General features: G+C 42.0%; 1 protein-coding gene across 1 annotated transcript in view; it reads left to right on the top strand.

The window, feature by feature from the left end:
• Nucleotides 1–12,363, top strand: part of SCG3 (secretogranin III) — a 42,793-nt gene extending 30,430 nt beyond the window's left edge. The window contains exons 11-12 of the mRNA XM_059701272.1: nucleotides 4,390–4,470; nucleotides 9,796–12,363. Of these exons, the coding sequence (XP_059557255.1) occupies nucleotides 4,390–4,470; nucleotides 9,796–9,914 (200 nt within the window). The 3' untranslated portion in view covers nucleotides 9,915–12,363. The remainder of the gene's footprint in view (nucleotides 1–4,389; nucleotides 4,471–9,795) is intronic.
• Nucleotides 12,364–13,307: the final 944 nt, after the last annotated feature.

Below are 13,307 nucleotides of genomic sequence, written 5' to 3'. Positions count from 1 at the left end.
CAAATAAAGTTTATTTTTTTTGTAAAAAAGAAAAGACTATACATACCATTTATATTTTTAAAATTGTATTTAGTTTTGATTCCATGCTCACCAAGCAATTTTCTGACTCTAATTTGGCTACTGTATAAAGAGCTGTTATCCACTCACCATTCCACTAATATTTATTGAGAGTCAGGCTTTGTTCTAGTCATGGGAGTACATCAGCAAACAGGAACTATTTCTAAGGGAGGAAGACAAACAATAAACTTAAATAAATTATATCATATGGTAGAAAGTGATGTGCTTTGGATAAAAATAAAGTAGAAAAGGGAGGGTGATGGGGGGTTCTATTAAATTAGAGAAACTTCCTAATTATATTTGTTCTGATCCACAAGATAGTCATTTTTTGAATTGCAGTCTAGTTGTCTTTAAGCTGCAGTAAACTCTCTGTTAATGTCAATATCGTGAATAAAATTACTTCCCATGCATTTCATAAACTCATCATCATTTTTATGTAGGTAATTGGTTCCTGAGCAAAAAAGCAACCTAAAAAGATAATGTTGAATTCCCTATTTCAAATAGTCCATGTTCAAAATGCCTTTTCTAACTGAATTAATTTGAAATAGAGAAGTGTTTTTATGTTACCAAATCCAGTTGACCTTCTCAGCCAACTGGCACTGGACAGGGAAAATCTCTGTATTCATTGTGCTGTAATTGAATAATATCAGCAAGGGGGGCATGAGTCTTTCACATGCTCTAACGTTCATGAGAACAAGGCCCTGAAATCAAGGCTCTCCCTACACATGCAACTGAAGCAAATAGGGGCTAAAAATTGCAGATCTCTTCTCGTATCCACCGTTTGAACAATAGTTTCTCTGTGTTTCTTTGGGAACCAAATAACATGGAGCCCCAGTGGTGAGGCAGGAGTGGGCTTACAAGACAAGGAAGAAAGATTCTCAGGAAGTCATTTAGGTAAATGCAATAGTGGAAATTGGAATATTGTTAAATCTTTTTCTTTCTTTTTGTTAATCACGTTGTAGTTTTTTAATTTCTACAGCCTAGAACTCAGAGGTCAGATATATTTTAGGTCCTTATAGGTGCCCCACAAGGCATCTGCACTTTTCTTTTTTAGTTCTTTAATATTTTTCAATTACAGTTGACATTCAATATTATTTTGTATTCGTTTCAGATGATGTTAGACAACCATATACTTTACAAAGTGTTCCCCCTGATATTTCCATTACCCACCTGGCACCATAGATAGTTATTGAAATATTATGGACTATATTCCCCTACTGTACTTTACATCCCCATGCATGGTTTGTAACTACCAATCTGTACTTCTCAGTCCCTTCCCCTTTTTCACCCAGTCTCCCAAACCCCTCCCCTCTGTCAACCATAAGTCTGTTCTCTGTACAGTGGGGACTTGACTTACGAGTGTCCCGACTAACGAGTTTTTTGAGATACCAGCTGTGCCGATTTTTTGCTTTTAGTTGACAGAGTAATTTGAGTTAACGAGCTCCTTAACGAGCTCGGTCTCGGAACGAATTAAACTCGTAAGTCAAGGCCCCACTGTATCTATGAGTCTATTCTGTTTGGAACATTGTCAGAATTTTTTAATTGAACTTATTGGAGTGACATTGGTTAATGAAATTATATTAGGTTTCAAGTGTACAATTCTACGATACATCATCTGCATATTGTATTGTGCCCACCACTCCAAGTCAAGTTTCCTTCCATCACCATTTACCCTCCTGTTTTACCTTCCCCATCTCCCTTTCCCTCTGGTAATTACCATACTGTTGTCAGTTATGAATTGTTTGGGTTCCTTTTGTTTTGTTTTGTTTTTGCTTAATCCCTTTACCTTTTTCACTCAGCCCCCCAACCTCCCTCTCCATATCTCTGAGTCTGTTTCTATTTTGTTTGTTAGTTAATTTTGTTCATTAGATTCCACATATAAGTGTAAATCATATGGTACCTGTCTCTCCCTGACTGGCTTATTTCCCTTAGCATAGTGCTCTCCAGGTCTATCCAAGCTGTTGTAAAAGGCACTATTTCCTTCTTTTTTACAGTGAGTAGTATTCCATTGTGTACATGTACCACCCCAGAGCCACACAACTTAGTCTGTCCCAGATTCTTCCAATTTTTAGGCAGTGTGGAGCCACCAGGAGTTGAGAAGGTGGGGCTTCCAGGAGCCCGGAGAATGGGGTATCTGATCTTCTATGAGGGGAAGGCACTAATCAGGTTCACAGGAAAGTGGGGGGAATGGCCCCTACCCTGAAGCGACATAACTCAGTCACTGACACCCTGAGTCTACCCTGAACTGACTCCTCAGCAGAGTGTGAGCTCTGCAGGGTGCAGACAGGGAGTCCGAGGGTGAGGCTATTGCATTCCCCCAGGCTGATGCCATGTGGAAGGGAGTGGGGCATCTGGGGTGAGGGACGATGACTCAGCACAGGACCTTGGTGGCTATCCCTTCAGCTCTCTCCCCAGAGTCACAAGCCCAGTCTCTCCTCACACGATTCTAGTCTGCTCTGCCCTCCCTTTGCCAGAGCCTAGGGTGAGAGTGGCTGTGAACAAGACTTTGTGTGCTGGTCCCTTACGAGGGTGCCTGGGTTTCTAGTAGACTCCCGTCTCTCCCTGGCAGATGGAGTCCCTGCTGATTGTCATAGCCAGATGTTATGTGGGCACCTCTTCCTGGCATTGTTGCTCTGGGCAGTGAGCCCAGCTTGGGGTTGAGACCCCACATTTCTCAGGGGGAATCTTTGCAGCTTAGATATCCCTCCAAGATCTCAGATACTGTCCCATGCTAGTGGGACTGGCCACCAGTCCTTTTCAAGTCTCTGGCCTTTCTACCAGTCTCCATGTGGCCTCTTCTGTAAATCCTTAGTTATAAGACTTCTGTTTGGCTCTCTTCAGATGGCTATTCAGGCTGATTGCTCTATATTTTAGTTGTAATTCCAGTTTGGGACTGGGAGGAGGTAAGTATAACATCCACCTACTCCGCCACCATCTTGGATCCTCAGAACATTGTCAAATCTTAAGGCAGTGTTATTGTTCATGGTCTGTAGTCAGATGTAGCCATGTTCAAACCTGGATCTACTACTTACTAGCCATGTGATCTTCAGCATATCACTTTTATCTGTCTATGCCTTTGTTTCTTTGTCTGTAAAATGGGGATGAAGTAGGAGTGCCTCGAAAGGTTGTTGTGAAGAATAAAAGAGATAATGCATTTTGGTGCACAATGTTACAGCCCCTGGCACATAAAAAGCACTCAGTACAGGTAGTTCAAAAAGTCTGGGTAGTAGACTAGAGGGTATAGGGCTCAAAAGGGGTTCAGAGTAGGTGGTCACCACACTAAGCCTTGGCATTCATTCCTTTTGCAGAGGCCCTGCACTTTGAAAGCCTTTTTTCTTAGGCCATCGGAACTCTCCAGACCCCCCTGTCTCTTAGTACAGACACTCTGAGCATTAGGGACCTCACTTGCTTAAGGGGATGGTTGATTTCTTTGAGACAAAACAAGGATACATTGGTGTTCATGTCTAAATACAGGTGCAATCTTTCAAAATTGTGCAGGTAACAGACACTTGGCAAGATCAGAACCCAAATTCCAGCTCTGTTATTTCCTGTGTGTCCTCAGGCAAGTCACTCAGCCTCTCTGTGCCTTAGTTTCCTCATCTCTAAGTTGATGATAATACCGATTTGTAGGCAACAAGCCACTTAAACGCAGTGCCATCAAACAGCAGGTGATGGGTGGTATTCTCCCGCCACAGTTGAGGCCCATCAGAGAATGGTTTACATCCCGGGGAGTTTTACTAGAATAAATTATAAGGCTCACCATCCAAACCTGGAAATGAGGTTTGGGCTGCCCTCTTTACCTGAGTTTCTACATACTCCCAATCAGAATGGAGCTGAAGACTTGCATAACAGCTTACATAAGCCACACACTTGGGCTTACTTAACAGCACTTAGTGATGGATTCTTTTAAATATCTGCCACTCTGATTCAGGTCTTGACCTGACAAGTCTCCTAGGTTTAGAAGAACCATCCGTAACCAAACAACTCAATCTATGAATTATAGGGACCCACCTATCCAGCAAATTGAATCAAACTCTGCCAGAACATAACACTATAGTTATTTGTGTAGGGGGAGAATGGCTTCTTGATACTTACCAGCTTGGTCCTGCCTCCTAGAATCTTATCCCCACCCACTCTCCTTGACATCCTGTCCCCCAACACACATACACGCACACACACACACACAGATGCACACTACCTCATTAGGGATACCACCACACAAATGCTCGATAATTTCAATATTTTGTCTATGGTTTTATGCGTAGTGTGGTCTTTAAAAAGAGATGCAATGGTATCGTGTGAGAGTTTGATATGATTCTCTTGCCTTTCCAGGGAAAACAGAAGCCTATTTGGAAGCGATCAGAAAAAATATTGAATGGTTGAAGAAACACAACACAAAAGGAAATAAAGAAGGTAAGCCTTTTAGTGTGGTTATAAACTGCAAACTTCACCCATTTGCCAGGGGTTGTTGTTAAATAAACATTCCCACAATCAAATGAGGCTTATGTGTCCTCTCAGAGCCCAGAGAGATTCTAGCACTTCTCGGATGCAGAGGGAACTTCCATTTCTCTTATTTTTCAAACTAGCCTTTCAAACAAAGGCATTCCCCCCCTCTTTCTTTATTTTATGATGGAAAAAAAGTCAAACAAAAGTAGAGAGAATAATATAATGAATCCCCATGTGTCCATCACCCACTTTGCCAATCTTGTTTTGTCTACTCCCCCTCCTTCTTTGGAGAATTTTAAACAGAGGCATTTTCTGAGCACTTGTTAGGTGCACTCGGCAGTCACGAAAGCAGTCACTCACTCACTTAAAACACGAATCTAACTGGGCTCTGTTCTGAGTGCCAGAAATGAGAAGCACAGTAAATGCAGCACACCCGCCCCCACATTGCTCACAGCATCAGCAAAGCACAGCTGGCCCTGTGGGTGCCATCACAGACAGGCATGGTGGTGCAAAGGAGGGCGAGAAAGGAGCACAGAGACAGCGATCACTGGGAGGAAGGGCTGTGAAAAAGGCTTCCCTGGAAAGGTAAGTGAGGAGAGATGGAGACAGAAGGAACACTGGGTGCCAAGACATAACGGGACAAGCGAGAGTGATGCATTCTGGGAACTGGAGCTATTCAGTTTTTTCAGGAACACTGGGTGTCTATGGGGCGGACCAGCAGACAGGGCTGGGAACGTGGGCAGGACAGGAACATGCTTGGCCACCTTGCAAAGGAGGCTTGTTTAGCCAGGGGAACCTCAGTTAGGGCTTACTTAAGCCCTGAGAACTCAGTTACGAGTAAGTTGAGAAATCTATCTGGCATGTAGTGTGGTTACAGATTGAAAAAATAAGATCCCAGAAGACTGGGGAGAGAGATAGGAGACAAGGATCAAGAGCAGAAATGATGGGGCTTAAACCAGGGCAGGCAGAAGAAATAGAGAAGGGAGAAACCTGAGAGCTATGTCAAGTGGGAGAAGTCCAGTGTGATTCCCAGGTGTCTAGACAGAGCAGTTGCAAAGTGATGCTTTTAAAATGGGACGAGCGGCGCTTCTCGAACCTTATAGTGCATTCAGAACACATGCAGAGCTTCTACATATGCTGATGCCCAGGGGGCACCAGTAAATAAAAAACTTGAGGGGCAGGACCCAGGCATCAATATTTTTTAAACCCCCCCCCCCTCTTTCCACCGTGCAGCCAAGTTGGAGAACTGCTGAGGTAGAGCCCAGCAGAAGGAAGACATGTTTTCAGCCCCTTGTTAGCCCGTGGTATCGTAAGTTGAGCAAGATGGAAACAATTATCAGGTCTTCACACATTTTCATTTTATTTGACTCAACATAATGTGAATTTCCAGGCTGTCAGTTCCATTAAAATTCACATGAACTGTAATTCATCAAATCTGTCATTGATTTGGGAAATGCACCGTTGTGTAATGCACCACAAAGGAAGAAAAAGTATAACATGTTATCAGTGACTGCGAAGACTTGAAAATAAAAACGTTTCTCTTAGGATCAGTGCCATACCATAGGGGCCAAAGTGCATTCCGAAACCAGTGTAAATGACATGGTCCAACAATTTGGACTATTTATGTGATTTCTTTCACTGATGAACATATGAATCAGACTCCTGGTCCTACCCAGCAACACCCTGCAATTCAATCTCTTACTTCAAGAAACAACCAACCTAGTAAAGCATGGCACTCTGGTGCTTGCATATGGAAGGCTCTGTGAGCAAACTCAGAACCACAGGGTTGAGTTTGACGTTCCCTTCTGCCTGCAGGAGGGGAGGTGACGTGCAATACACCCGCCTGCAGGCAGAAGCAGAGAGCTTTTCTCCACTGCTCAGCTAGATCATCTCTCAGAGCCTGCGAGGATCTGGCCCTGGGCCGTGTAGGGGCTGCAGCTGTGTGAGAGGGAGTCTTGCTACACTGTTAGCTCCTGACTGCCTTAACTTCTGCTCATGCCCTTTGTTTGCCAGGGACCTGGGGGGCCTGAATCTCCTGTGCAAATCCAGGAGAGAAAGGGCCATGTGATGTGACTGTAGGGATGATGGTAAAATCGAATGCAGCCTTTTTTTTTTTTATAAAAGTGTGCTTTGTAAATCACAGCACTATCTCTTTTGTGCATAACAACCTTAAATCCTCTTTTAAGATAAGCGAGGTGGGCACTGACTGTGTACTCTCGCAACCAGCTGCTGGCCTTTCCCCCACACCAGACTGGCTTTCCCGGCACAGGGTGATGATAGCTATGTCATAAGGATACAGTTCTTCCACTTCAACACGGCACAGTAGTTCCCTGTCTGCCCATTCAGATCACCTGGACCTCTTCACATCTGTCCTTGGGAGTCTGCCTTTGTCTCACTAAAGATGTTGATCCTGCAACCGAGTCTGAAGAGTATTAATGTGAACCAGTGAGTGAGCTAGGAATCAGCCAGTGAGGCGAGGTGCACCCAAAATGTACGGTCAGCTTGGTCCTCTAGTTTGTGCCTGAGAGAAAAGGAAAGTCAAACAACAACAACAAACCCAAGCATGTACTGAACGTTTGTCCTGCACCAATTAGATGCTTTACCTTCACGATTAAAGACCGCAGAGTGGTCAAAGCAGCGACTACAGACTGACCTGGTTCAGAACCTGACTCTTCCAGGGCCCGACCATGTGACTGGCCTCCTCTGTCCTGTTTCTCCGCCTCTGAAATGGAAATACTTATGCTGACTTCATGGAGTTTTGTGAGGAGCACATCAGAGGACAGTTGTAAAGAGCTCAATGCCCAGAGTTCTCTCTGTAACCCTCAAGGCTGTGCCCCAGTGGGGAGCCAATGCCCTCCTTGGCGGAAACAAGTTCTCTCGAAGCCTCTGCTCATCTCGATATGATAAACACCTGGTCCTGGTAGAGAGGTCTTTCAGGCTTAGATTTTGGGTGGGGTTTTTTATGGATTTTTTTTTTCATGCAGGGTCTTAAAGATGCCCAAGGGACCCAAGGTAGCTAAAGGTGCTGTGAGTTTTGTACCCCATTCTCTCCTTTACAAATTGAAAGAAGGCAGGGCTCTGGTCCATGGCCTGCCAGCTGCCAAGATGAATGGCACTGTCTTCACAATCTGGAGGGGTCTCCCAAGTACTGTATGGTATGGAAGACCGCCATGCCCAACCATGAGGGATGTGTGTCATAAATGTTGGTGACTCCAAAGGATGTATTGCATTTAGCCATTAACAGTGGAGTTTCTGAAGAATATTAATGCTCACTGTATAAAGTTAAGTGAAAGGGGATAGTTATAAGTTTGTATATATATTGTGATCTCAATTCTGGGTTGAGATAGATATATTTGAAAATCTAAAAGGAAATAAAACAAAATACCAACTGTGGTTAGCTATGATTGATAGAATTCAGGTTATTTCAATTTTATTTTCATGATTTTATCTTTTTTTAAAAATAAGCATATAATATTTAAAGATTAAAGGGAAGACGTGGTTTTCTTTTTAAGTCTTCAGAAAGGTGCCATAGGCAGCCTCCTTGCATGGGGATCTCTTTGTTTTTGGTGGGTCGCTTGATGGTGTATATAGGTTTTTGTTTGTTCAGAGAAACCATAAAGAGGTTATGGTTTGGCTTTTTGCTCCATGTATACAATTCAAACAAGGTAATTCTTGTTTTATCAAGGTAATTCTTAATTTGGAATAAAAATGGAAAAGTCGGTTGTCACCACAACAGGGACTAACCAGTGTAACAACTTCAAAAAGTCAAAACACCTGGCTCTGATTGTAACTTTTACTGCCTGTATGATCTTGAACTCAAGCTTGAGGATCTTCTTACCCCAACTGTGAGTCCTAAACTAGCAAAATCAGCACATCCTAGCAGCTTGTTCAAAATGCAGGGTCTGCTCCCAGACAGGAAAAGCTAAAGGTGATCACTTCATAAGTTATATGAAGGAGTTCGTCACCACCGAATCAGCACTTCAAGAAATGTTAAAGGGACTTCCTTAAGAAGAAAAAAGATAAAAATGTGAACAATAAAATGTCCATAACTACACACCTATCATTAATTACTTAAAATGTAAATGGATTAAATGACATAGGGTGGCTGAATGGAGAAGAAAACAAGACCCTTACATATGCTGCCTACAAGTGACTCTCTTCAGATTGAAAGACACGGAGACTGAAAGTAAAGGGATGGAAAAAGATACTTCATGCAAAGAGAAATAATAATAAAAAAGGCTGGGGTAGCAATACTTATATCAGACTATCAGACAAAATACATTTTAAAACAAAGGCTATACTAAGAGACAAAGAAGGACATTTCATATACAATAGCCAAAAAATGAAAACAACCTAAGTGTCCATCAATAGACAATTGGATAAAGAAAAGGTGGTACATATATATACATATATGCAATGAAATATTACTCGGCCTAAAAAAAAGAATGAAATGTTATCTTTTGCACCAATATGGATGAACCTAGAAGTTACTATGTTAAGTGAACTAGGTCAGACAGTGAAAGACAAATACCATATTATTTCACCAAAACCAAAAACAAACAAACAAACAAACAAAAAACAATCAAAATAAATAAACTTGTAGATACACAGAACAAATGGATGGTTGCCAGATGGAAGGGTGTTAGGTGGCTGGATGAAAAAGGTGAGGGAATTAAAAAGTACGAATTGGCAGTTTCAAAATAGTCACAGGGATGTACAGCTTCGGGAATATAGTCAATAACATTGTAATAACTATGCCTGGTGCTAAGTGGATACTAGACTTATCAGGGTTGATCACTTCACAAGTTATATTAGTGCCTAATCACTATGCTGGACATCTGAAACTAATACAATATTGAATGTCAACTGTAATTGAAAATTTTTAAAAATTAAATTAAAAAAAAAAAAAAGCAGAATCTGGGGCCCCACCTTAGAGCAACTGAATGCAAATCTGCAACTTCCCAGGAAACCCAGGTGATTGGTACAAACAGTCAGGGTGTGAAGCCCTGGCCTCCGAGCCCGTTCCCTCCGTGGTCAGATGAGGGTGGTACTCCCGACCTGATCACCCAGTAGGTGTGATGCTGGAGAGCAGATGAGCTGCTATCACACACATACACATGGTTGTAAACTGCAAACCTCTGCACAAATGCCAAGACCTAAAATGCCTTCCGATGTGAAAGACGGGGATGGCTGTGGTGGTGGTACAGGAAACGCTTCTTGGTTAATGGTGATTACTGTAATGGGATTGCTCTTTCCTGGTCTTTCTCCTGATGCCCTCATGATATTTTCCAGATTATGACCTTTCGAAGATGAAGGACTTCATCAACCAACAAACGGAAGCTTATGTGGAGAAAGGCATCCTAGATAAAGAAGAAGCCGACGCCATCAAGCGTATTTACAGCAGCCTGTGAAAATGGCAAAATGGCCCGGGAGTCTTTCCACTGTGTCAGAAGACATAATATAGCTTCAAACTCTCCCGATTTTGTGATTAAAGTTATTTTGACCCACGGAGTGTTAGAAAGTGCTGGATTTATAGTAGATAACCTTTTAGAAGTGGTTAAGACATAGCTTTCTTGCCATAAAAACTATCTGAAAAGTAACGTTGTAAGCTGAGATTTTGTATATAGAATCCTTATTTCCTTGTAGATTTACATTTTATAATCAGAGATGGGTTGCTTTGGAAAAGCCTGTAATGGACTGACCTTAAAACTGAACCTTTTTCCTACTGTGTCACACATATAAGCACCCCCTGAAGAAGTGGGGGTTCTGTTTCAAGGCATGCTGGCTACCAAAGCACCTCATAGCATATCTGTTACAAGATGTCCTTTTCACTACCAGGTCCCTTTTGGTTGAAATAAATTCACGTTCCCTCAAAGCCTCTATAGCTTGAAGGAAGCTACCTGCTTTTTTTCTTTGCTTTTTTAAAATAGGTAACTTTCTCTTATTTTAAATATGTTTTTATTGATTTGAAAGAGGGAGGGAGGAAAAGGGAGAGATAGAAACATCAATGAAAGAGAAACATCAACATCGATGAATTGATCAGCTGCCTCCTGCATGCCCTCTACTGGGGATCAAGCCCAAAACCCAGGCATGTGCCCTGACCAGGAATCAAACTGGCAACCTCCTGGTGCATGGGTCAACTTCTGAGCTACACTAGCCAGGCTGCCTTTTTTTTTTTTTTCTTACGGCTCTTCCTGCTAGTTCTGTATCAGGCCGAATAGCACGAAAAGGAACCTGAAAAATGGGCATAGGATTTTCTGGATTTATTAACAATTTCCCCCCACTCTTAATATTTTCTATTAGTGAGTTTTAAGACATTGATTTTGTTTATTATGAGGGATAACTATAGCTCTAGTTGGTTTGGCTCAGTGGATAGGGCATTGGCCTATGGACTGAAGGGTCCCGGGTTTGATTCCAGTCAAGGGCACATGCCCGGGTTGCAGGTTCAATCCTTAGTAGGGGGTGTGCAGGAGGCAGCCAATCAATGATTCTCTGTCATCGTTGATGTTTCTATCTCTCCCGTTCCCTTCCTCTCTGCAATCAGTAAAAAAAAATAATAGTAATTTTTAAAACAATTGAGAGATAATTATGTACTCTCCAGGCAGAAAATGAGGTCATAAGCACTACATAAAGTGAGGTAAAAATGTATGCCAGCTCTGCGTTTTCTAAACTGGATTTGATCCAATCCAGGATTTCTCAGCAGATGGCAAGAGGGCCAGACGGCGGGGTAGAAACAGAGATAAAAATCATTTCCTTCCATGTGAACCATAGCTGGTTAGCTGAGGTTCCCTGGAGGAAAACAATATCAAACCTCTGGTCCCTGCAAATCCTCTTCCTCAGCCACCACCGCAACTCGCCCAGGGTCCTCCTGAAATGTTAGTGGAGAATGTTCCCAAAGCAAAGAATGCTTTGAAAATGGGTTATGCGGCATAAATTACATATTTTTCTGTATATTTCAGTTGAAAAATCATAAAAATCACATAATGCTTTGTGTATTAGCTGCCACTACTTTAAAAGGCCGTCTGATACTGGTCTTAAATGCCCCTCTTTGGCATCTACTTTTTGGTAAGGACTGGGGACTCACAGGGAAAATGGAAGAGGCTGTTTTCAGGGTAGGAGACCCCTGCTGCTCCTCCCATCCTCTCTAGAGTTGCAAAAATAAAGAAAAACCAAAGTCTGGCATGCCAAAAAACCTCAACTCTTTACGTAATCTATTCTAACTCTTTACTTACCAATACTCATTGGTAAGTGGTGAGAGGAAACTAAAAACACCTTTGCGCAAACTACACTTGCCAAAACATGATGAATCAGACTTGTTTTAATGTCATCCTTGGTAACGTGACTGACACTACTTCCCCCATGTCCTGTAGTCCAAATGGGCTGCTTCTACATCAAGAGAAAAAACTTGCTGTGACGAAAGCATTTTACCTATTTGCTTTTCTGTAACTCGTCTAAATATCTGCAGTATTTTTAAAAATAAGAAATCCGTGAGTTTATTGTAACTTTCTGAGCCCACAGACATTCATTAGCTACTATTGATACCCAAGACAAAAGGGAGATCTTCAGTCCTGTTTTATAGGTAAGAAAACTGGTTTGCAAAACATAAACGTGGGCACAAGATATGCTCCAACTTATATGGCCAAGGAGTGGTAAAGCTGAACCTAGAACCCAGGTTTCTTATCTCAGTCCATTCTTCCAGTGATTCCCCATGCAGGCAAGGACTAAACAACACCCATCCAGGGCAATTTTACTGCAGCCACAATTCAAAGTTTTTAATAACTTGGAAAAGGAGAGAGATGTTTTGGCTAGAAATTGCTAAGAGAGACCCTTACACAAAAATAAAATACTCAGAAAACTGTTTTTGAGATGGTGGTCTTAATTTCAATTTTCAGCTTATGTTATATCCTTTGGATAATGTTTTTGGATTTATGCATTTTGGGTTACTCTCATATTTCAGATAAGTTTATGTTGAACAGCATGATAACTTTACATTTTTTAAGTTCCTGGGCCTCCATAGAGGCCAGAGCTTTGTCTTATATACACAGCTGTTTTCCTTCATTTATTCTTTTAGTTTTCTCCTCTTCCAACTAACTCCATATCATTCAGGTAATAGGATACAAGAAAACAGCAAAGCATGATCAAGAGATCACCCTCTATTATAGATGATAATAACATGAGAAAAAAAACAAACAAGAAATAAAAACGAGATGTTACCATTTTTAAAAATGAGGGGAAAAAATGAGATTAAAAAAAAAACACACACACCAAAATACACCCGGCAGGTGTGGCTCAGCTGGTTGAGCATCATCCCAGACACCAAGAGGTCACTGGTTCAATTCCCAGTCAGGGCACATGCCCAGGCTGCAGGCTCAGTCCCCAGGTGGGGGTGCGTGCAGGAGGCAGCTGATCAATGTTTCTTTCTCGTGAATGTTTCTATCTCTCTCTCCCTCTCCCTTCTCTCTCTAAAAAAATAAATAAATAACAATAAACACACAAGGGATTATGTACATTGTGAACAAACAAGAAAATCAAGACAAGGACAAACAGCTACCATTTCCCATTCATGCCTCACAGGTTGGACACATGCAACTCTGGTTCGGTGAGCTCTGATGCATTGGCACTTAAGGGCACAGTTTCGTGCTTAATGGAAGGAAGACCTAGAGGAGCAAGATGGAGAAGAAAGTCAGGAAGGAGAAGGGGGGGGGGGGAGATAAGAAAGAAAGGTCCTTTTTGTCCCTCAAAAAGCAGATCCCTTTTGGGATGTTGGGAAGGAATAAATATGAAGAATTTTGTGAAAGCTTAAA

The sequence above is a fragment of the Myotis daubentonii genome, chromosome 1, assembly GCF_963259705.1.
Source record: "Myotis daubentonii chromosome 1, mMyoDau2.1, whole genome shotgun sequence".
NCBI lineage: Eukaryota > Metazoa > Chordata > Mammalia > Chiroptera > Vespertilionidae > Myotis > Myotis daubentonii.
Note: the sequence above shows the minus strand (reverse complement) of the source record. Positions and strands in the feature narration are given on the sequence as shown.